This window comes from Mauremys reevesii, linkage group 11 (genome assembly GCF_016161935.1).
Source record: "Mauremys reevesii isolate NIE-2019 linkage group 11, ASM1616193v1, whole genome shotgun sequence".
Lineage (NCBI taxonomy): Eukaryota > Metazoa > Chordata > Testudines > Geoemydidae > Mauremys > Mauremys reevesii.
Window position 1 is genome coordinate 66,320,993 of NC_052633.1, and position 24,097 is coordinate 66,345,089.

Below are 24,097 nucleotides of genomic sequence, written 5' to 3' on the forward strand. Positions count from 1 at the left end.
TGAGCTGAATCCTCCCACACACAGCTGATTTCAGTCTGTGTCTGCAGCTGGCTGTGGCCTTACCTGTGTGTGTGTGCTGTAGAAGGCTTGAGGGCCTGGCACAGCAAGGACAGGATGAGGAAGCCCAGGATCATAGAACGAGTGGGCTCAGTGGAACCCCAGCACATCCGGTGGCACCCTGAAAGGGGAGTCTAAGCAGTCACAGGTGTATCCACCTGTTGTCTCTGGTCTTATACCTAAATTGTAAGCTCTTTGGGCTGGGGGCTGTTTGTGTTATGTGTTTGTACAGTGCCTCACCCAATGAAACTCTGATCCCTGATGGGAGCCCTTAGCACTACCATAGTTCACTTTACCAATCTTTGAAATGCAACCATTTCTGAGGTAGAAGCAAGCAACAATAGTGTATAACAGTTTAGGCTAGGAAGTAAAGTATTCTATTTCCATTTGAAACTGAAGGTAGTGTGGGGAAATCCTTTTTCCTGGACATTGGAGATGAAAGAAATTAGAGATCTCAACTTAACACATTTTATTTTTTGTGACCCTCATTCTTCCTCTTTAAGCAAATTAAGCAAAATCTTCTATCTGGCTTTGCAGAAGGAATCACAGAGGCCCCAGGTCAGCAAAGAATATAGAGGTAAATGCTGAATTTTTAAGCACACCATCCTTAAAATTAGGCACCTATTGGGAACAAAGTCCATAGCTGAAGGGAATTTAAGTAGATTTGGTTTCATTCTTTTTCCAGTGTCAGAAAGTGCAAGATTGACCCAGGACAGCTTCTTAGATGGCCCTAATGCATTTTTCTTTTAAAGATTAAACATAAGTATGTGGGAACAGAATGGCTGAGTGTGTGGGGAAAAGAATAAGAAGGTATGTGACCTGGGGTCCCGCTCTAGTAAATGGATATTGAGCCTTTACAGAGCACACTTAAAAAGCCATGGACCCTTCCGCAAAGAGCCTGCATTCTGAGGCCCTGATTCTGCTCATACTTACACGCATGTTTACATTTTAAGTCAATGAGACTCCTCATCTGCTTGAAGTTACTCAATGAATGAGTGTTTGCAAGATCAAGGCCTAATACCATAAATGGAGGAAACAGCTTGATCACCAGTGAGATCACCAATGAGCTGCCTGTGCTTGATTTTTGCATTGCATAGAAAAAGAAACCACTTTGCTGCTTATTTTTAATTTTTTTTTGGCATGGAAAGGTGAGGACATGCACCCTAGGCTGACTGCATTGATCCAAAGCAAAAGCTAGGTCAGCAGATGGAGGAGGATGTGTGAATGAATTGCCAGGTCCCCTTCGATCCTGCTTTGCAGAGAAGGCTGCATTGCCCCTGGAAGACAAGACCATCGCTAGTTCTTCTCCTGGCTCATTTGGTGTGGCTTTAACAGGGGAGCTTCTGGCTAGAACCTACCCCAACACGTTCTGCTGGCTGGGAAATAGCCCTGTGAGCTAGCGGATGGCTCTGTCTCTCTAAAGGAGTCGGTTGACTTGGTTCCCCCTCCCCTCGGACACTAATGCTGAGTCTACTGAAAGAGAAAGCTCATTGTATGTCCTCTTTGTAAAGGATGCATCTGCTACTCCAGACCATTATTGTACTGAGAGCCTAAAAAATAAAAAATTAAAAAAAACCCAAGCTCCCTATTTGCTGCAGTGCTCTGCAGTAGGGCAAAGAGGGATTTTGACAATCTGCAGGACGTTTTCTTTTTCTATGCGACTAACAGCAAAAGATTGGTCTCAGCACCGCCCTCCCTCTGCCCTTTGTAGTTTGGTTCTGAATCAGTTCAGATGACCAACAAATAGTGGTTTCTCCAAACGCTAACCCCAGGTGGGAGTTGTTACCACTGATTCTCTTCTGCCTTCCAAGCAACAGCCAGCGCAGAAATATGCCAGCTCTTCAGCACGCTTCTTGTAAGGTACCTTGGAGTGGGAGCCTTTGCTTCTTGTGCCGGGATAATTGTTTTGATCCAAACGAGAATTTGCAGTTTTACTATGCTAATAAAACTGAGTAATCTGGGGCAGTGATTCTGGCTTGTGGAAGTTCAGGTGATTTTCCTCTCTCCTCCCCCAACCCCCTTCGTGTGGAAGTTACATAATTATTTAAACGAATGACCAGTTCACTAGAGAATTGGGAGAGAACATGACAGACTGGGGGGAACCCTCTAGGTAGCTGCCGCTGGGGTTCCAGCTATTTATGAGGCACTTGTAGCTGGCTCCAGGAGACCCCAGGTTATAAAGGAGAGGGTGTTTGTTCGCAGAAGTGTCTGGGCTCTCCCGACAACTAGCAGGAATTTTGTATCTCTGACAACCGGAGACTTTTGTGTGAGCCAGGACTTTGCCAAAGAGGGAAGGATCTGCAGTTTTCGCTCCCCTTGCTTTGTTCCCCTGACGCTGGGAGAAAGATGCTCAGAAGAGCAGGTCCCTCCTGGCTGTGAGTGGACTTTTTTTTTTTTTTTTTTTTGTGGCTTGTCCCCTTGCCCAAGACACTTTGCTGCAGGTCAAACAGCGTGAGCCTATAATGGGAGATTTTGCCTCTAGCTGTCTGAATTACCTTACAAACACAAATAAAAGCTTGCCGAAAAACCTCAAAGGGTTTAAAATTCAGAAAAATTATCTTAATTGGACTGTGAAAGTGTGGTGATAGTATCTGGGCACTTTGGAATGCATAAGACAGTAATTAGTTTTAAAATTTAAGCTTTAATTAAATAGGAATTAATAGTAGTTTAGAATGAAAGAATTCAATAAGGGTGGATGTAGGGATGATATAGTGGAAGACTCCATCTCTGAAAAAGATAGGGTGACGCAGATATTCTATTCCCTGTAATGCAGTAGGAAATTCCATTCCCTGTGATTTAATAATTCCACTTTTTCAAGGAGTGTCCCAGTGGGTGCTCCACTTTAGGTGTTTATGCACCCCTGCGCTTCTAGTCAGAGATTTGCAGTAGCAGTGCCCCGGTTGGCCACGCATACGCAGCAGCTATTTTGCACTGCTCCGAGTGGCTACCCAGCGCACACAACCAACCACCCCCCAGTTCCTTCTCTCCCACCATTGGCTTCTGTTGGAACAGCAGCAGCACCCTCAAAACATTATTCATTTAATTCAACCCTCATAGTTTTATCCTTCTTTATTTACTTCTTCCTTCATTTTTTTCTCTATTGAAACAAAAAAAAAACAAAAAAAAACCCTCTCTTTTTTCCCTCCTGAGGCGGCCATCATCCTCACAGGCCAGAGGCACTTGGAAGGGCCTATTCCCATTCCTTGTTTGTGAACAGCCTCTCTGACACACCTGGTTCTCCAGGTTTTAAATGCTGTCTGACCTGTAAACTGTCAATACCAATCTCAGACAGTCACTCTCAGTTTGTCTGCTGTCTGGGAGAGAGACACATCACCCAAAAGCACCACCACTGCAAAAAGCTGACAGCAAGGACTAGAAAAGCCAGGGATCTCCAATTAAAACTTATGATGCTGGAGAAATCCCTTCAACCTGCTTCTGATCCTGAGTGCAGGACCTCTACCTGCCAGCACTTAAGGTAGATGGAGTCACTGTCTTCACCCATCCTCTAACCAAATGCTTTCTCAAAGGCATACAGAATACTTATCCCACACAAAGACCCAACCCCTATGTGGGACCTCACCATTGTTCTCTGTACTCTCATGGGCAAACCCTTTGAACCACTAGGTACTTGCTCACTGTTACACTTATCCATGAAGGTTGCCTTCCTAGTGGCGATCAGGTCAGCAAGGAGGGTGGGAGAGCTGGGTGCCCTAATGGTAAACCCACCCTTTACCATATTCCTCACGGACAAGGTAATCTTACATCCATATCCAAAATTTATACCCAAGGTTGCCTCCTTCTTCCATCTCAACCAACCCATCTACTTACCTGTATTCTTGCAAAGTCGCATGCTGACAGCAGGGAAGTGTCTTCACACACTGGATGTTCGTAGAGCGCTTGCGTTCTATATAGAAAGAACAAAGACATTCAGAAAATCATCCCAATTATTTGTATCCACAGCAGAACGATCCCAAGGCCAAACCATTTCCAAACAGCACTCATGAAATGGATCTCTGACTATATCAGATTATCCTATCAAAAATGCTATCTGGAACCTCCTTCCGGACTTCACACACACTCTACCAGAGCTATATCCACATATATAGCTTTTCTCAAAGACCTACCTATCATTGACATTTGTAAGGCAGCCCACACATTTACCAAACATTACACCTTAGAGCAGTGGTCCCCAACCTTTTTGTGGCCAATAGCACATTCATGTTTTCAGAAGAGTGTGGCGGGCGCCAACAATTACTCACATACAGGGCCGGCTCCAGGCACCAGTGGAGCAAGCATGTGCCTGGGGTACCACATACTATGGGGCGGCATTCCTTCCATTCTGCAGAGTCAGAGCAGTTTTTTTTGTTTTGTTTTTGGGGTTTTTTTGGCGCCAGTTCTGGGCAGTGCAGAGAGAAGCCGGGAGGACAGACAACACTGGCACCCGCAGCCTGCAGCCCCGGAGTACTCTGTCCCCAGCAGGCGCCGGGCCTGGCTTCTCTCCAGCTTAAGCCACAGCCCCACGCCTGCCAGGGACAGAGAACACCGGCACCTGCAGTCTGCAGCCCTGGAGAAACCAGAGAGAAGTCACAGCCCCGCGCCTGCCAGGGACCGAGAACATCAGCACCCGCAGCCTGCAGCCCCGGAGTTCTCTGTCCCCAGCAGGCGCAGGGCTGCGGCTTCTCTCCCCAGCTGAGCACTAAGCGGGCACACATAAATGCCCCGGCGGGCACCATGGCACCCACGGGCACCACGTTGGGGACCACTGCCTTAGAGCAACATTCAGCTACCGAAGTTCACTTCGGACGATCGGTGCTATCCACGGTACATTCAGTAACTCTGAAGCCTCTTCCCTCCAAAGAGGTGCACTGCTCTACAGTCGCCTAAAGTGGAGCACACCCCAGGGACACTCCTCGAAGAAGAAGAGAAGGTTACTCACCTTGTGCAGTAACTGAGGTTCTTTGAGATGGTTGTCCCTGTGGGTGCCCAACTACCCCTCCCTTCCTCTCTTCTTTGGAGTTTCTTGTCGATACTCCGAGGTAGAGAAGGAACTGGGGGAAGTTGGCTGCATGCACTGGGTAGCCGCTCAGAGCGGCATGAGATGGGTGCTGCGTGTGCGGGGCCAGCTGGGGCACTGCTACTGCAAGTCTCCGACTAGAAGCGCAGGGGCACATACACACCTAATGTGGAGCACCCACAGGGACAACCATCTCAAAGAACCTCAGTTACTGCATAAGGTGAGTAACCTCTTTCTGTGACATAATGGTAGATTCCAATTCCGGTGGCGAATGACTCAGCAAAACCCCATAGGAACATATGGGACTTCCAGTAGGGAAGAATGTCCTAGGACCGTCTAGAATGTCCTAGAACCCAAGATGGTGGGCTAACCCTAATTAATATATGCTAATATCTGACAGCTGATTGGCTGAGTCAGTGAATAAATGATAATGAGCTGAGCCTGGGTGAGCAACCAGTATATAAGGGCGTCGGCCAACAGGCTGTAGTAGTAGTGGAATCAGGACCTTGCAGAAGAGCAGAAGCTGCAAGACACTTAGGAAGAAGTTACCTGAAAAGCAACAGCAGCAATAGAACCTGGCAAAGAAGAAGCTACCTGAGCAGCAGCAACCACAGAATTCCAAGATTGCCCCAGAAAATGTCTGCAACAGCAACCCAGCCAGCAGCAGCCACCTCAGCAGCCAAGCAGGCATCTCTATCTGCCACCAGAGGACAACATTTACCTCAGTGACAGCCAGCGGCAGCTAATGACAACTGACAGCAGCAGACGCACTCCCTGGTATTTTGACAGAACAGAAGGACCATAGACGAATCAGAGGGATATTTAACTGGAAGCGGTGTAAGTCTAATCTTTTTTTACCCTTTTATCCACAGAATGTATGGGTTTCGTCTGTAAATAAAGCTGGGTGCCTGTGGTCTGAGTGAGATCTTCCCCTACCCAGTAATGACTGCCTGATAACACTAAAACATCTAATAAGTGCTGAAGTATTTAAGTATTAAATGTTATAGTGTTAAGTGAATTGTTAGGTATATTATAGAATCTGTATATTGATATATGCCAAAGTATTAAACGCATAGTATATTGTTAGATGTTATATAGAATGGTTATATTATTATGGTATAGAGCATTAAATAAATGTCTATCTTTCATTTGCTGCTTTTAACTGTTATTGTTATTTGCTATAGAGCGGGGGTGGGCAAATTACAGCCTGCAAGGCATTTTAAGCTAGCCCGCAAGCTGCTGCTGGGGCACCGGGTCGGGGGCTGCACTACGCAGCTCGGCCCCACTTCAGGGGGTGCCCCACGCAGCTCAGCCCTGCTCCAGCCAGGGCGCTGGCTGCACCATGCAGCTTCTGGAAGCCGCAACATGGCCCTGTTCTGAGGGTCGGGGGCCACTCCATGCGTAGGAGCTGGAGAAGGGCCATACCACTGCTTCTGGGAGCCGCTTGAGGTAAGCGCCACTCAGAGCCTGCACCCCTGAGCCTCTCCCCCTGCCCCAACCCTGATCTGCCTCCCGCTCTCCAAACTCCTCTATCCCAGCATGGAGCACCCTCCTGCACCCCAAACTTCTTATTCCTAGCCCCACCCCAGAGCCCACACCCCCAGCTGGAACCTGCACCCCTTCCCACAACCCTGCCCCAGCCCTGATCCCCCTCCAAACCCCTCGGTCCCAGCCCAGAGCACCTTCCTACACCCCAAACTCCTCATCCCCAGCCCACACCCCCAAACAGAACCCTCACTCCCTCCTGTACCCCAACCCCAATTTTGTGAGCATTCATGGCCCACCATACACTTTCTGTTCCCCGCTGTGGCCCTCAGGCCAAAAAGTTTGCCCACCCCTGCTACAGAGTCTGTATCTTTTATGTGCCAGGCTGCTTCATTTTTAAATAACTTAATTTTGTTTATGTTCTCTCTTTTCTTTTTTATTGTAACCACTCACTTCTAAATAACCATTATTCATGTTTTTTGAAGAATTACTGCTTTTGGGCCTATTCTTGATCAGAGGCCTGTATCCGTGTCCTTTCAAGGAGCAGTAAGACTAGCTTGCTCTGGGAGCCCTCTGCATATCAGAGAGAAGCAGCCTGATACTATCTTGGAAATTCCTTTAGGGCAGATCACTACCTTAGTTACTGGGAAGCCCTGAGTTACCGGGAGGCACTGAGCAGCATCGATCCACTGGGGGAGAAGCAGCATCCAGGGCCAACGGCTATTCCTAACCCCTGTGCCCCAAACAGGTCATCGAGCAAGAAGGCCTCCTGCATGGTGAGAAGGTGGAGGAATGAGGAAGGCTACGAGCCCCAACCCAACAGGAACCAGGGGGAGAGCGGCTGCAGGATGATGAGTTTTAGATTTAAGTCGGCCTGGCAGGAGCATGGTGAAGAGCGTCACCGCCCCTACCACCAGCGCAGAGGGGATCCCACTGCTCCCACCAGCCCTCGACACTTTGGGGAGGTGGGAGAGATGCAGCTCGGTCCGTGCAGCTGGGCTGAGAAGAGGCAGATCAAGGCCAAGATTGAGGAGCGAAAGGAGGAAAGCGACTCCCAGGTGCCCTTTTCCATGGGCAGCTTCTGCAAATCTTCAGGTCCAAGAAGTTCCAGTCAGAGAAGCTGGAGTGCCTCTACCAGCGCTAGTACTTCCATCTCAACCAGAGCAGCCTCACCATGCTGATGGCCATGCAGGTGTGCCTGGTCATGCTGATCTTCCACATTGTGTACAGTCACTACAAGGTGCCCTACACGGTGGTGCTCTCGCTGGCCATCCTGCTGGTGTTGTGCAACCACAACGACTTCCACCAGGACCACGTGTGGCTGATGTGCTACTCGGCCATTGTGACCATGCAGGTGGTGGGGGTGCCGCTCGTTTGGCCCAGGAGCGCCTCCGAGGGCATCTGGTGGATTGTCTTCTTCATCTACAACAGGGGTTGGCAACCTTTGGCACACAGCCCATCAAGATAATCCACTGGCAGGCCGCAATAAATTTTGTTTACGTTGACCATCCGCAGGCATGGCCCCCCATAGCTCCCAGTGTCTGCGGTTCGCTGTTCCCAGCCAATGAGAGCTGCAGGAAGCCACGGGCCACAGGGACATGCTTCCCGCAGCTCCCATTGGCTGGGAAGGGCGAACTGCGGCCACTGGCAGCTGCGGGGCGCCATGTCTGCGGACGGGTCAATGTAAGCAATGTCTCATGGCCCGCCAGCAGATTACCCTGATGGGCTGTGTGCCGAAGGTTGCCTACCCCGATCTACAGCATCTACACGCTGCTGCCAGTCAGGATGAGGGCTGTGGTCATCAGCAGGGTGGTCCTCTCAGCAATCTACCTGGCCATCTCCCTGAAGACCAATGCAGAGAATAAGTTCCTGTTAAAGCAGGTGAAGCAAGTTTTTCTAGTGGTCAGGTTTTTTAAACTGTACATAGTGTTTTTTCTATATATGATGTACATTGCCTTTGTGTATTTATAGCATAATTATCACTCTAATCTACAAGCATGACAACTACTAATTGGTGGTTTTTGTTTTGAGTTGGGAAGGGTCACTAACACACTCAAATATTCCATGTTAGGACCCTGATCCTGCAAAGACTTGTGCGCAAGTTTAATTTTACACACTGAGTAGTCCCATGTGAGTCACAGGCTTCACATGGTGCATAATTTGAAGCATGTCTGAAAGTTTTTAGGCCCTGTAACAGGGTTGGCACTCATCTCTTGCAAGTGGCCCCCCATGATGGGTGTGTCTGCATTCTTTCAACCAGTCTAGCCCTGGTATGGGGCTGTATCCCCAGGGCTTCCTCCCTGGAGACACTATCTTCCTGATGCCCTTCCCAGGCTCAGTCCCTACTCAGTCCCTGCAGCCAGCCAATCAGGGGCTCCTTCATTGCTTTCCACTGGTTGCTGCTAGCTAAACACTGACAGAGTGTCATTGGCTTGGTCCTAGCAGCTAGCCAGGAGCCTCTCACTCACCTGGTCCCTGCCCCCACTTAGCTGTGCATCGTGCTGCAGTTCCTTCAGCCAGGCACACAGTCCTTTCTTCTCTAGCTTCCAGCAGCACCTAACTGCTGCTCTGTTCTGCAGCTCTTTTTATATGGCCCTACAGAGCCCAGACTGGGTGCTTCCCCTGCAGCCCTCTAGCCTGCTTGGAGGACCTCTCCACTGCTCCTTTCCTGGGATGGGTGTGGCAGAGCCCTGAGGCCTCCAGCAATGCATGTTTGGGCCTAGTCCATCCCATCACAGGCCCTGATCCTGCAAAGGCATAACATTGAAGTGTGTAGTGAGATTTCCTCTGAAACCTTACAAAATAAATTAATACTTACAATGCTGCATTTTCAAATTGCTGTTGACGGCATTAAATCTTATAACTAATAGTGAGGAAACAGAGTCACGGATTGGCCCAGGGTCAGCTTTTGGAAGAGCTGGGATTATAGGTCAGGCTCCCAGCCCCTTTCTCTAACCTCTAGACTGCCCGCCTTACTGGTAAAATGCACACTTTGGTAAAATTTGAATTATCATCACAAATAAAACTGCACTTGTCAAAAGTAATATGCTGCAATAGCCCTAGTCTCCAGGAGTGGCCCTAGACATTTTGCCAGCCAGAGAGAAAAATGATTGTTGTCTCCCCCTTCTGCCCTCCAACCCCCTCCCCTCAAAACCCTGCTGGCCAATCAGCAGAGCTTTGCTGCCACCACCCACCTGCCCCTCACCAGCACTGCCCCGCCAGTGGCAGGACCATAATGTCCAAGTCATGCACCTATTAGCACCTTGGCTATGGAGCACCTGGCTGCCAGCAAGACTTTTTCCCCTTTCACACCTGCACCAGGGTCTGCAGGAACTGCTTCGGCCTAGTGAATCACAAAGAGCTGAGCCAGGAACTGAAGAGGAAACTACAGGAGATCAGCGAGGATGAGCAGAGGTGGTGAGACCCCAACTTCCAGACTGACATCCTGATGCCCACCCCGTCTTTTCCCCTCCCCAGCTAGCTGTCAGAGGAGAGCTCCTGTCTGCTTATATCTATTATTTTCATGTTAATGTGTAACTTAAAGGTCATCATCCTCACTCTTGTCATCCTCTGTGGTCTTTGTTGCCTCATTGTAGTACATTCCTATGTTAAACCAGTGAAGCATATCCTTGGTTGAGACAAAAGCCTTACTACAAATCCCGTTGTCTTAACCCATAGCAGATATGCAGTATACTGCTCAGAGTCTGGTGACCCATCTTGTTCCAGTGCTTGGACATAACTATGTTAATCTGAGAGAACACTCGTTCCATCAGCATTGCTCAGAGGCATGACAAGTAAGGAAAGTGAAAACAGGGCTAACTCTTTAAAGCACTGCTCACTGCGGGAGTATTCAAAATTGTATACCTCCACCCAGAACTGTTCTGTGCGTTTGTCATCTGTAGTCTTCCATTTCTGGAATTTGATGGCTTGATACTGTGCATCCAAGGCCCCCAAGTCACCTTTGAAAATTTTCATCATGGAGATGGTCACTAGTTGAGGTTTTTCCTGAGAGAGAATAACTGATGGACTAAACACTGACAGAGTTCCACAGATTAATAAGTCTGGAAGTCTTGACTGCACTTGTTTAGCAGCTTCAAGGAGGAAGTTTCGGCATCTACTCTTTATAGTCTCTTCAACAGCTTTGTCAAGCTTTGCATCTCCTACAGCAATAGTGAACATTGCACTGAAATTAGCAGCACACAGCAGCAAGTGGCTGGCTGTGTCATTCAAATTGACTTCAAGGAGTTGAGTGTCAGATACAGGTATCCTTTGTGAAAGCAACACTCTTGATATAGGAGTATCAAAGAGAGCCTGGAGGCAGTCCAGCATTTTGAAGGCATTACCACCAGATTCGAGTTGCAACAGTTTGATGATTCTAGCAAATTCCTGCAGAACTCGTGTTAAACTGTATTTACAGTTTCTATTCACAGGGTTGCAATACACCTGATACAGAACTTCTGCATCATAGCATTGTTGTCTATCTTTGCTCAGTTGGAAATGAAACTTTAACTCATCCCACTGATCCAGTACGTGCACACAACAGTCGTGAATGGAGAACCATCTTGTCGCTGATAGCTGAACAAGCTTCAATGGAGTGTTGCCATCATTAATCAGTTGATATATCTGCACATATTCACGTGGTCTTGGGGGGCTGTGAGAAAACCAGCTGTAGGAATGAGAAACTAAAGACTGTGGCAGCATTTCTACAGCTTTACTGGCACACATTTGATGAGACTGAGATTCTTATTTCTTTTGAGGAGATGCATGTAGTTGGAATTTTTCTTCCCGACCGTAACGCTGTAGCCATCAGTCCCAAATCCAGACCAACACTGTCAAGAAACTGTATCAGTGCTGCGGCAATTGCTTCTGCTGTTTCACCTTCCAAGCTGACTCATCCCAAAAACATACACAATTTTGTTTAAGGAGGAGCTGAAGTAGTACACTACAATTCACATGCTGCTTTACTGCAGTAATAGCTGTGCTCTCATCTATAACCAGTGAATACTGGTACTCACCAGTGTCTTTGATGAGGTCAGAGAACATGCAAGGCGCAATAACATTTATTTATTAATGCCATGTATTTTGCTAATGTTTATTAATGCCATGCATTTTGAGTGATGGAATTTTACATCTTTATCAAAAGCTACTCTGGCAAGTTCACTGGAGTGATCCATGGAACTAACTGCTGAGTGGCAGGCAATGTAGCATGCCAGTGATAGCTCTACTTGGTGCATCATGGTTGAAGGTTTTGATACTGTGAAACCAACATCTGTCAGGCACATAGAAGAAAATGGTTTTGCATTTGCTTTATGTTTGTCAGTCCCTGCATGTTGCAAAAGGTCTGCATGCTGTGCACAAATCAGGGCTTTGTACAATTTGCAAAAAGCTTTACTGTTAGCACTAACTGCAGGCGTTAACCAGTCTTTCAACTCCTTTTCTTTTTCCTACTCCTTTTTGTATTTTCCCCCATACTCTGCCCATTTGCTTTACTGCTGGTGCATACTGCTCTTCTTGCCTCTTTTGTTGGCTGAGCCTCAAAATGGCGGACAAGGCAGACTAAACTGGAACATGATAGGAATAGGAGGGATGCATCAAGTGGGTGGACCTGGTCAAGACTGTTCATTATTTTGGCCCACACCAAGAACCACCCACAATAAGGACTCAGGAGCTTGTATTAAACTCCGAAGGTTACAGCTTTTCTCTGACCTTGGATTGGTAGATGCAGCCACCACCCAAGTGCAGAACCCTTTTGAGAGCCCAGGAAGGCGCACTTGGGAATTCCTTCCTGTGGGATAACCTCAAGCTCTTTCAACCCCCCCTCCAGGGAACAGCTGAGAAAGGGGGGGGAAAGGAAATCAGCTGTTGCCACCAGCTAATTAAACAATGTGCACAAACCTCTTCAGACACAAAAATCCAATTCTGTTCTTAAAGGTAAATTTTATTAATAAAAGAAAGAAAATACATCTGGGAACTCAGGCTATTGATAGATTTTAAAAGAGCAACTACAAGAATTAAGCACCAAGAATAGCTTTCTTGAGGTCCAGCTTAAAGCTTCCTAGACATTTCCTGATCTACTTACATATCTAGCGTTTTAAATGAGTCATTTCTAGATACGATACTGATGATTTTTTTCATACCTGGCCCAAGCTTCTTAGAGCATAGCTGCTGCCCTGTCCGCTTCTCCCCGGGAGAACAACAGACAGACAAAAGGGGAGTCTTTTTTCAATTTTAAAAAGTTCTAGTCTTCCCATTGGCTCTTTTGGCCAGGTGCCCACTCACTTCCTTTTACCTATGCATAGCAGTGAGACTTTTTAACCCTTTACAGGTACAGCAGTTAGAGAACATCTACGAAGAGGGATTTTATAGCTACTGGCTGTCCATAAAAGGGAGCTACCTCTCCCCCCCACTTCATTTATCACAAGGGGCGGGGGGAAAGGCCATCCACCACATTCAAATAACTGCATGAAGAACAACATGCCCGCCCAGAGATGCATCATTTCTGTAATCAGGTGTTCGGCTTTATATATGCAAGCACACCCCTTCCATTACAGAACTCCACAAGTGACACACGGGGTAGGAAGGAAAAAGGGAACAAACACCCTCTCTTTTATTTACTATTATAAGGGGAGGAGAAAGAAAAACAGGCATCCCTTCCAAAAACCAACTCACTCACTATAGTGTTGTCACTTCTCCTCCAGGGGTATGTGTAGTGTACCGTGGGGCTACGCAGAGGGTCCAGGAGGTACATCAGCTCATCTCTATATTTGCCTAGCTTTACAACAGGCTACGTAAAAAGCACTAGCAAAGTTAGCACAAATTAAAATTTCATGCAGGCAATGGCTTGTTTATACTACTCTACATACTATACATTGAAATGTAAGTACAATATTTATATTCCAATTATTTTATAATTATATGGTAAAAAATGAGAAAGTAAGCAATTGTTCAGTAATAGTGTGTTTTAAGTAAGGTGAAACTGGGGGTACCCAAGACAAATCAGACTCCTGAAAGGGGTACAGTCGCCTGGAAAGGTTGAGAGCAACTGGTGTATGTGCTACATTGTGAGGGGAAGGGGGGAGGAATGATATCTGCCTCACACCAACACCAGCCCTCGGGGGGGGGGGTGAGAGAAGGGGTTGGAAAAAGGGAAAGCTGGCTCCTCCATTATAGTCTTACTTATCATGGGGGAAGGAGAGATGTACGCTGCTCCTCACTCCTTGATGCTGTCCTTCCGGGGTGGGGGCAGTCAAAGAGGAGGCACTGGACAGGAGGTGGGGGGGTACCACCACATTGTCAGGGGGTAGCAACCTCATGAGGGAGGGGGCTGTCCAAGGACAGGGGAGTGGGAGTGAGGCAGGTCAGCGCTGGAGACTGGCCACTGCCAGTAAAGTTGCAGACAGCAGGGGCCCACCACAGCCCCTCAACATCACCCTACGTCTACAGCCCCCCGAGCATGGAGCGGGCAACACAGCAGGAGGCCCATGCCATGGCCACCCCACAGTCCCCCTTCCCCACTCACAGCTGTGCCACCCCCTCTCCCCAACAGGCCCCTGAGACAGCTATGCCTGCTTCAGCCACCAGTGACTGACCAACAACTGTGCCACTCCCACTCGCTGCCGACTTGCCCAAAGCTGTGCTGCTGCACCCCCACCCAGATTTGCCACCCCGCAGCCTGTGTGTCCCCTGCCCCTCACAGCTCCCCCAGCCCAGCAGCCATACCACAGCCAGCCTCTCCCGAGGGGTAGGTGCGCCCCACCACCAGAGATGCACTACGAATTCTGTTCATTCCCTCGGGAGCACCTGGTACTGGCCACTGTCAGAACACAGGAAACTGGGCTAGCTGGACCTTTGGTCTGACCCAGTGTGGCCGTTCTTATGTTCTTAAAAAAAAAAAAAAAAAAAAAAAAGTGGCCCGCGGCCGACCTGAGCTGCGGGTACTTACCCTGGAGGTGCAGAACACGCTTTCCGACGGAGACAGGCACCGAGTTAAGTGCCTCTGGGGGTGGGGGAATGAGGTGAACCACGATCAGTGAAAACAAAAAAATCAAAAACCAAAAAAGCGTAAGTAAGCCAGCAGCCAGACCAGGCAAATCAGGCTGCTGCGCTGCAGCAGTGCTGCTACTCTCCCCACCCCCAGTAATCCAAACCGCACACCCCAGAAACACCCAAACCAACCCAGACACCCCCTCGCCCCCTACCTAGTGCCACAGTCCTGTCCCAGCCACGTGGAGAGTAGGCAGCCAGCCGGTGTAACGATACACACACACATCACCTAGTGCCACAGTCCTGTCCCAGCCACGTGGAGAGTAGGCAGCCAACCGGTGTAATGATACACAACTCTCCCCCCCCCACCAGCCCCCAAACCAACTAAACACCCCCATCACCTAGTGCCACAGTCCCGTCCCAGCCACGTGGAGAGTAGGCAGCCAGCCGGTGTAACGATACACACACACACACCCCCAAACCAACTAAACACCCCCATCACCTAGTGCCAGTCCTGTCCCAGCCACGTGGAGAGTACGCAGCCAGCCGGTGTAACGATACACACACACACACACACACACCCAAAACCAACTAAACACCCCCATCACCTAGTGTCACAGTCCTGTCCCAGCCAAGTGGGGAGAGTGAGAGAGAGAGAGTGTGTGTGTGTACAGAGTGTGTGTGTGTACACACACACACACGCGTGTGTGTCTGAGGCGGCAGCTGCAGCCACGTGAAGAGGGAGGCGCGGGCACGGCTGCCTGTCAATCCCCTCGGGACAGGAGGGAGGGGGTGAAGGAGTTAAAGAATTTACATTGCAGATTCCAGCTGCGGCTGCCCCCGCGGTCTCCGCCCCCACGGCCAAACGGGACCATCTATTGGAAGAGAAGCCAAGGCCGGCGGTCAGGTAGCAGAGCCGCCCAATGGGAGAAGGCAGCCGCCGAGGCCGCACCAATCAGCCGGCGCGGAGGGCGGAGGCGAGCCGGGCTGAAGTTTGGTTGAATGGGGGAGTACAAAGGCGAGTTTGAAAGGTGCGGATGGAATGTCTCTAGATGCGGCGCGTGTGAGCGCGGACAAGGGCGAGATGCCGCTGGCGGTGCGCGGGGAAGCCAGCGCTGCAGAGCAGCGTCTCCTGTAAGAGCCAGCCTCAGCTCCAGGAGAGAGCGACCGGGCAGCTCAGCCACCCGCTGCCCGCGCTGGATGTTTGCACTGCATAGAAAAAGAAGCCACTCTGCTGTTGAATTTTAATTATTTTTTTTGGCATGGAAGGGTGAGGGCTTGCACCCTAGGCTGACGGCATTGATCGGAAGCAAAAGCCAGGTCAGCAGATGGAGGAGGATGTGTGAATGAATTGCCAGGTCCCCTTCGATCCTGCTTTGCAGAGAAGGCTGCATTGCCCCTGGAAGACAAGACCGTCGCTAGTTCTTCTCCTGGCTCATTTGGTGTGTCTGCGGCGGAGATAGCGCATCGCCCCGCAGCGGGAGCTGCTGGCTAGAACCTACCCCCACGCGTCCTGCTGGCTGGGAAATAGCCCTGTGAGCTAGTGGATGGCTCTGTCTCTCTAAAGGAGTCGATCGATTTGGTTCCCCCAGCACCCCGGACACTAATGCTGAGTCTGCTGAAGGGAAAGCTCAGTGTATGTCCTCTTTCTAAAGGATGCATCCACTACTCCAGACCATTATTGTACTGAGAGCCTAAAAAAAAAATAAAAAAAATCCAAGCCCCTCATTTGCTGCAGCGCTCTCCGCTGGGGCGAGGACGGATTTTGACAATCTCTAGGACATGTTTTCTTTTTCTATGCCATTAACCGCCAAAGATTGGTCCCAGCACCGCCCTCCTTCTGCCCTTTATAGTTTGGTTCTGAGTCGGTTCAGATGGCCAACAAATGGTGGTTTCGCCAAGCTCTAACCCCAGGTGGGGGTTGTTATCACTGACTCTCTTCTGCCCTCCACGCAGCAGCCGGCGCAGAAATATGCTGGCTCTTCAGCACGCTTCTTGTAAGGTACCTTGGAGTGGGAGCCTTTGCTTCTTGTGCCTGGATAATTGTTTTGATCCAAGAGAGGATTTGCAGTTTTACAATGCTAATAAAACTGAGTAATCTGGGGCAGTGATTCTGGCTTGTGGTGGGAGTTCAGATGATTTTCCTCTTCTTCCCCAACCCCCTTCCTGTGAAAGTTCTGTATAATTATTTAAACAAATGACCAGTTCCCTAGAGGTTTGGGAGAGGAAATGACAGATTGGGGAGAACCCTCTAGGAAGCTGCCGCTGGGATTCCAGGTATTTGAGGCACTTGTAGCAGGCTGCAGGAGACCCCAGTTTGTAGAGGGGAGGGTGGCTGTTCACCGAATTGGCTGTGCGCTCCTGGCAACTAGCAGGAATCTTGTATCACTGACAACCTGAGACTTTTGTGTGAACCGGGACTTTGCCAAAGAGGGAAGGATCTGCAGTTTTCGCTCCCCTTGCGTTGCTCCCTTGACGCTGGGAGAAAGATGCTCGACAGATCAGGTCCCTCCTGGCTGTGAGTGGACTTTTTTTCCCCCCCCCTTCCTTTTCTTTGTGGTTTGTCCCCTTTCCCAACACACTTTGCTGCAGGGCATGTCCCGGCCCAACAGTGTGAGCCCCCCGGGCTTTGGAGCCCCTGTACGTCGGGGAGGCACCGAGCAGCATCGATCCGCCTGGGGAGAAGCAGAGTCCAGGGCCAATGGCTATTCCTATCCCCCTGCCCCAAACAGGTCATCGAGCAAGAAGCCTTCTCGCATGGCGAGCAGGTGGAGGAGTGAGGAAGACTACGAGCCTCAGCCTAACAGGAACCAAGGGGAGAGCGGTTGCAGGATGATGAGTTTTAGATCCAAGTCCGCCTGGCAGGAGCACGGCGAAGATAGTCGCCACCACCAGCGCAGAGGGAATCCCACATTTACCACCAGCCCTCGGCACTTTAGGGAACTGGGCGAGGTGCGGCCCCGGTCTGTGGAGCTGGGGCTGGAGGAGAAGCGGATCAAGGCTAAGATTGAGGAGCTGGAGGAGGAGGAAAGGGACTCCCAGGTGGCCTTCTCCATGGGCAGCTGCTGTGGCAGCCTGTTGCAGATTTTCAGGTCCAAGAAGTTCCAGTCAGAGAAGCTGGAGCGCCTCTACCAGCGCTACTTCTTCCGGCTCAACCAGAGCAGCCTCACCATGCTGATGGCCGTGCTGGTGCTGGTGTGCCTGGTGATGCTGATCTTCCACACCGTGTGCGGTCACTATAAGGTGCCCTACGTGGTGGTGCTCTCGCTGGCCATCCTGCTGGTGGTGGTGTTGTGCGTGCTGTGCAACCGCAACGACTTCCACCAGGATCACATGTGGCTGGTGTGCTACTCGGTCATCCTGGCCATCGTGGCCGTGCAGGTGGTGGGGGTGCTGCTGGTCTGTCCCAGGAGCGCCTCCGAGGGCATCTGGTGGACTGTCTTCTTCATCTACAGCATCTACACACTGCTGCCAGTCAGGATGAGGGCAGCGGTCATCAGTGGGGTGGTCCTCTCAGCAATCCACCTGGCCATCTCCCTGAAGACCAACACAGAGGGCCAGTTCCTGTTAAAGCAGGTGAGGCAAGCTCTGGCTCTAAGCTCTGGTGGCTTTAGATGGCAAAAGGAGTCTGGGCTTAAATTTAGTTTTGTGGATCTATTTGGTAGCTTGTTCTGGACGCTGGTTTGTCTGCTACTAGGTGGGAGTTTTCCCTGGATGCTGACTAGTGTAATCATGCTCTCCTTACTGTTCCTTTTCAATAACTGCTTTAACCTTTTTCCTTTTTTTTTTTTTTTAATTTGGTTTACTAGCTTTTAGGTAAATGGCATTTTTAGCACAGATTGATCTTGACTAGCCCTGTGGATAGAGCCTTTCTGTTTTTATTTAATGTCAACAGATCACCAGTGGAGTGGTACCTGTGCTCGGTGCCGTGTGACTGAAAAATGGCGTGGAAAAGTCTTGGTGTTCTTATGGGGGGGAGAACTGTGCTTGCCTGTAATTCTGTAAAATGTCAACAAAATGTACAACTTGGTTTCAGAGATGCGTGTTCCTTGACTCATGTAAATCAGTGACCTAAAGAGAGGGGTTTGCTCTGTGAAATGTACAGTAAATGCCTAGAGGGTAAGGGGTAAAAATAGATTCCATATGTTGCTAGCAATAACCTTGGTTTTTGGTTGTTTTTTTTTTGGTTTTTTTTAAACAACCTTGCATTTTAAACTCTCTTATCTGTAGCTGTGGTAGAATGTTAACTACCAGTGAGTGGTTCAGCTCATTGAAACAATAAGACTCATAGAATGGGTCAGTGTGCAGTGTTTAGAAATTACCATATCTGTTTAGACAACAGTAATACAAGGAACCTCTTCTCCTTTCCAAATGGAACAAACAATATTTGGGGATTGTTTGCTTTAGTTTAACAGACACATTGACAATAGAAAACTATCCTTGTTTATCACTAAAAAGTTCTGAAAATCATTTTCATTCTGCAGAGCATTGCAGTCCCTCTTATAATAGGGGGTTTGAGCAGGGATGTGTATATTAACTAAGAATTGATAATTTAAGTATAAATCAGGTATTGGTAGTTTAGTCTCTTTTCCAGCACTATATTTTATGCCGCACTTTGTTGTGGCTGACCAAGTATTATTACTTCTGACCTCTTCGCAGTATTCAGCTTATGAGTGTTCTAGAGAGAGACTTCTTCTGGGGCCTGAAATTAGACAAGGAAAACCTAATGGGATTGTGCCAGTGATGCTCTGTACAAATCCAAAATATCACATAAAATGCATTTTTGTCCATTAAAATAGAAACTAGGTAAGAAGGCTTAAACTGTACATAGTGTATTTTTATGTATTTGTTGCAGGACTTCCCTAATCTACAAGCATGAGAACTACTAATTGGTGGTTTTTTCTGTTTTGTTTTCTTTCACTAACACGCTCAAATATTCCTTGTTAGGGCCCTAATCCTGCAAGGACTTGTGCACAAGATTAATTTTACCGACTGTGAGTAGTCCCATGTAAGTCAATGAGACTACTTATTTGAAGCATGTCTGAAAGTTTTTAGGCCTTGATCCTGCAAAGGCTTACTCTCGAAGTGCTGTAGTGACATTTCCTCTGAAACCTTACAAAATAATTTATTAATAATACTTAAAATGTTGCATTTTCAAATTACTGTTGAAAGCATTAAACCTTGTAACCAGTAGTGAGGAAACTGAGTCACAGAGGTAAAATGGTTGGCCCAAGGTCACCGAGTTTGGAAGAACTGGGATGATAGTTCAGGCTCCCAGCCACTTTCTGTAACCACTAGACTGCCTGCCTTCTTTCTATTGCAGCACACTTACTGGTAAAATGTGAAGTATTATCACAAATAAAACTACGCTTGTCAAAAGTAATAATGCGCTGTAATATCCCTACTCTCCAGGAGTGGCCCTAGCCATTTTGATTTTTGTCATGTTCCCCTCTCTCCTCCCCTCCACCCCTGCCCCCCAACCTGCTCGCCAAACAGCAGAGCGCCCCCCCCCCCCAAAATAAAATAATGGGCAGTACAGCGTCTCCAGGAAGTTGGCACCCTTCTTACCCAGCCTAGAACCAGCCCTGGTACTCTTGAGTAATTCACAAATTTCTGCATCAACAGTAGATCTCCCAATTATTCTAATGTGAGGTTCTGCAGTAGTTAAACAACATCCCAGGATTCCTTTTAAACTATTTTCAAAAATTAGTTCTCTGCGTGATCTTCTTGTGGGGTTTGTTTTGCGTAATCCAGGTATTGGGCGAGATCCTCAGCTGGCGTGAATTGGCCTAGCTCAATTGAAATCAGTGAAGCTATTCTCTGTTCTACCAGCTGAGGAGCTGGCCTGCTGTGTATTTGTTTACATATGTGATTTGTCCAATATTAAAATCTGTATCTACAAAGCATATTGCCTCACAACTATTAGCAGGCCTTTCTGACAGAGGCTGTTGCGTGTTGCCATGGAAATCTCATTTTTGTTAGACTCTGCCCCACTGATGCATATAAGCCCTCTTCTGTATTTCTCTTTCTCTTAAAGCCAAGATGGGCAGAGCTGGATGAAGGCCAGAAAAATCAAATGACTTTTCCACCCTTTTCAGTCCACTATTATTAGTCATGATGTGACTGTCGAATTGGTCAGTAATTGAACTCATGGCCATCAGACCAACTGGTCCTTCAGCCATATTTCTTATTCAAAGACCATTTAGAACTTTTATCCCTCTCCCTTTTTCGTGGCACTTTGACCATGATATGGCAACTACTTTCTTCCCTTCCTCTTTGGCTTGTGGGTTTGATGATTTGTTTTTATTTTCTCCCAATCGTATCAAGGCTGGACAAAACAGGTACTCATGCAAAAATTGCAGAGTATCATAATAAACGGGCTCCTGACTAGCTCCGTTCTCACCTTCTAGGATAGGGGAATGTGGGGCTGAGGAATGAGAAGGAGAGGGCAGGATTGGACATGGCCACAGCCCGCTGCACTCCTTCCCATGGGACGCAGACCCTAGCAGAAGGGTGTAAATTTAGAGCAGCCCTGTGGCTGTTGTGATACTGGAAGCCATGCCTGCCCCTGCCCCTTAATGTCCTTGGAATATAGGGAACACAAAAGTGTCCTAAACCACCTTTGCACACACTCTCCCCCTCCGTGCTTTTCCTGTGCTCAGTGCAGGATGGACTGAAAATCATGGCTATTGTGATTCCTCCCTTTTAGAGCTGTGCTGCTCTTAAAATTTTTTCTGGGAATCTAAAACTTTCGAAAGCAGCCACTGAGTTAGGTCCTCCAACCTGAGGTACGTTGGACCTGATTTTTGGATGTGTTGAGCGCTGGCAGCTCTAACTGTGGTCAGCAAGAGCTGCAGGTACTCTCTATCTCTGTAGATAAGGTCAGGCACCCGAACCTTAAGTAGAGGTCACTTGTAGAAATTTTGGCCTTCTTTAGCACCTGGTCAACTCTTCTTGACTGGGAGTGAGGGAGGAAAAGAAATGTGAACCTTTATTATGACTGACCATTCCCAGTTCAGGACTGCACTAGGTAAAAGAAATAAACTAGTGTATTGAGAGCAAAGTGCTCGGTGGAAGCAAAATATATTCCATGCATAATACTTTAGTCAAACTACAAATCCTAATTGCTTATGTATTCCTTGTACACCTGCAACTAGTTAAAATTTACACATTTTTAAACCTGTTTAAAATGCAAAACCTTTATTTTTCCAGTTTTATCCTTGAGTTATTTTGAGAATGTTTGATTTATAAATGTGATTCAGCATACATACTGTATATCTCGTCTTGTGCTGAAATTTCCATGAGGCAGTGATACACTTCCGGACTATGAAGAAATGAGATCAGCTCCAGAATTAACATATAAAGACTGTCAGTAAAATACCCTTTTATGGTAACAAGACAGTCTAATAATTGCTCATTTGAAAAGAAACCTACTATTCTCACTTAATTGTTTACCAGTTTTACCATGTATGTAATATTACAGTAGACCCTCAAATGTGCAAGTATTGCACAGACACCTAGGAAGATCACAGAGCTTACAATGTAAAGCTGTAACATTGAAAACAATTATAAAAACTTCATGTATGCAAGTTGCCCCATTGACCTTAGTGGGGCTATTTGAGTGTATAAAGTTAAGATCAAGTCTATGTGTCTACAGGATCAGGGGTTGAGAATCCAATGGACAGTCTTTCAGTAGACTTTATTGGGCTTTGGAAAAAGAGAACCAAGAGTTGGGGATAGGGATGCAACATAACAGGCATTAACTAACAGCTAATTTAGGTTTAGGCTTTGTTTTACTGCCCAAACCTGTAACGTCACATTTATTTCTCAGTAACATGGTTGAGGAAGGGCGCTTGTAGTTCATTTAAATACTTCAGGCCACGCAAGGTCGTCCAGTTACGATGTATCAGAATAATAGATGACTAGGAAAGTTGTCTTACATAAATAACCTTGTGGAAAATGGAACTGAAATTACAGTGCTCTTTTAAAGTAACATTTATTGTTAACCTTTCTCAAGAGTTCTAATAGCACTGTTCACAAACAGCTGCACCATCATGTGGCTCTTTTATACCACTCTCTGATCCAAGCCTCCTGCAGCTAGACTCCTAGCTGTTCAGTCCATCACAAACACCTCTGTCATAACAATACTGCTCTAATGATCCCCCATGCCTGACTTCAGAGAATGGGGAACGCGTTGACCTTTCTCTCCATAGATTTGTATTAATGATACATTTTTGCTCTGCAGCTGAATGTTGGACCCTCACAAGAATGTAATATTCCATTCTCCCATTTCTATGTGGGTGTAGGTATACATACTTTTCTGTTTCTGTTTTCCTGAAATAGGCTGTTATTTTTAGCAAAGTTGAAGCAGCTCCTGCTCCTATTAGAACATTAGCTCATGTTACGAATAGCTCTTTAGCATCTCATCAAGATGCTTCTTATTGGATGTGATCTAATTAATGTTCAGTTAGTTGCAATAGCACAGTCTACAAACCAGGAGAAATTACTATCTCTGTACTACGGCTAGCTTGCAATAGCACATAAGATATCTAGGTCATGACTGAATTTTGAGACTGACAGATTACCAGAAATGTGCCACTGCAGAGTTGATGGGATATATTTTTTGTTGTTTTTGTTTTCAAATAGGAATTGGGGTTGTCTGTTAAGCAGAGATAGACTTGCTACGTGAAATGCAAAGCCCCATGTGTGACCTCTTTAAGCTTGTTGATTTTTGTGCTTTCTCTGTTACTTATTGGAAGTGGGGTTGGGGGCAAATCTAAATAACACTAATATGGGACCCACTCCTGCAGTTCTCATGCACATTGGGGCCAGATTCTACCGCCCATAGTTATGTTGCATAATACCTTGCTCTCAGAAGTCCCACTGACTTCAATAGCGGGTCTCATATAACATATAATATAATGTGAGTAATGGTGGCAGTATTTACCCCAGGAATAGTTCATCTGAAGTCAGTAAAAGATACAGGATTGGGAGTCCTTGGTTTAGAAAACTGAAGAACCCAAAAGCAAAACTCTGTTATACCCATGCAGTCTCACTGACTTCAGTGGGTGCAACTGAGGGTAGAAATTAGCCCCAGTTGTGCAACATTTCAGGGACTTAAGTATCTACTGTCCTTAAAAATAACATTGTTCTGTATTTATTGCAGTGGGATTATGGCTTGAGGTTTTTTTAAGGTCTAGTTATGAATGATTCTCTTCCCCCTCTCTAATTTTCCCTAGCATCCTTTTTTCTTTTCTGCCAGAAAGGAAGCTTGTTAGAGATGGAGGTTTATTGTTGTGTTCATTGGTCCTGATGACTACAAACATAACAGGTGATATAATGTTTGAGTGCTGACAGTGTGTTTCAGTGCTGGAGAAGATGCTCTTAATTTCCCTCCACTCCTGATCTGCAGGACTCTATGGCATGTTCAGCAACCTAGTAGATTGACCCCTTGCACTTAGTTCTCTCATCTCTTCAACAATGATTGCAGAGTCTTATGGCTGACAGAGAGTAGGTGAACTGAATATCAAACCTACCTTGGTGGAGATGGCTTAGGTA

At 47.4% G+C, this 24,097-nt stretch overlaps 1 protein-coding gene across 4 annotated transcripts in view; it reads left to right on the forward strand.

Annotated features, from left to right (window-relative positions):
* The first annotated feature begins 5,891 nt into the window (after positions 1-5,891).
* The window catches only part of ADCY5 (adenylate cyclase 5), a 307,748-nt gene continuing 289,542 nt past the window's right edge, over positions 5,892-24,097 (forward strand). The window contains exon 1 of one of the 4 annotated variants that reach the window (XM_039495153.1): positions 5,892-5,908. Coding sequence is in view for 2 of the 4 variants with exons in the window: in XM_039495149.1 (XP_039351083.1) it covers positions 17,135-18,115 (981 nt within the window). In the remaining 2 variants the exon portion in view is untranslated. Of the gene's footprint in view, positions 5,909-15,470; positions 18,116-24,097 lie in introns of those variants that run through there. The other 3 variants (XM_039495150.1, XM_039495149.1, XM_039495151.1) reach the window with 3 other exon arrangements.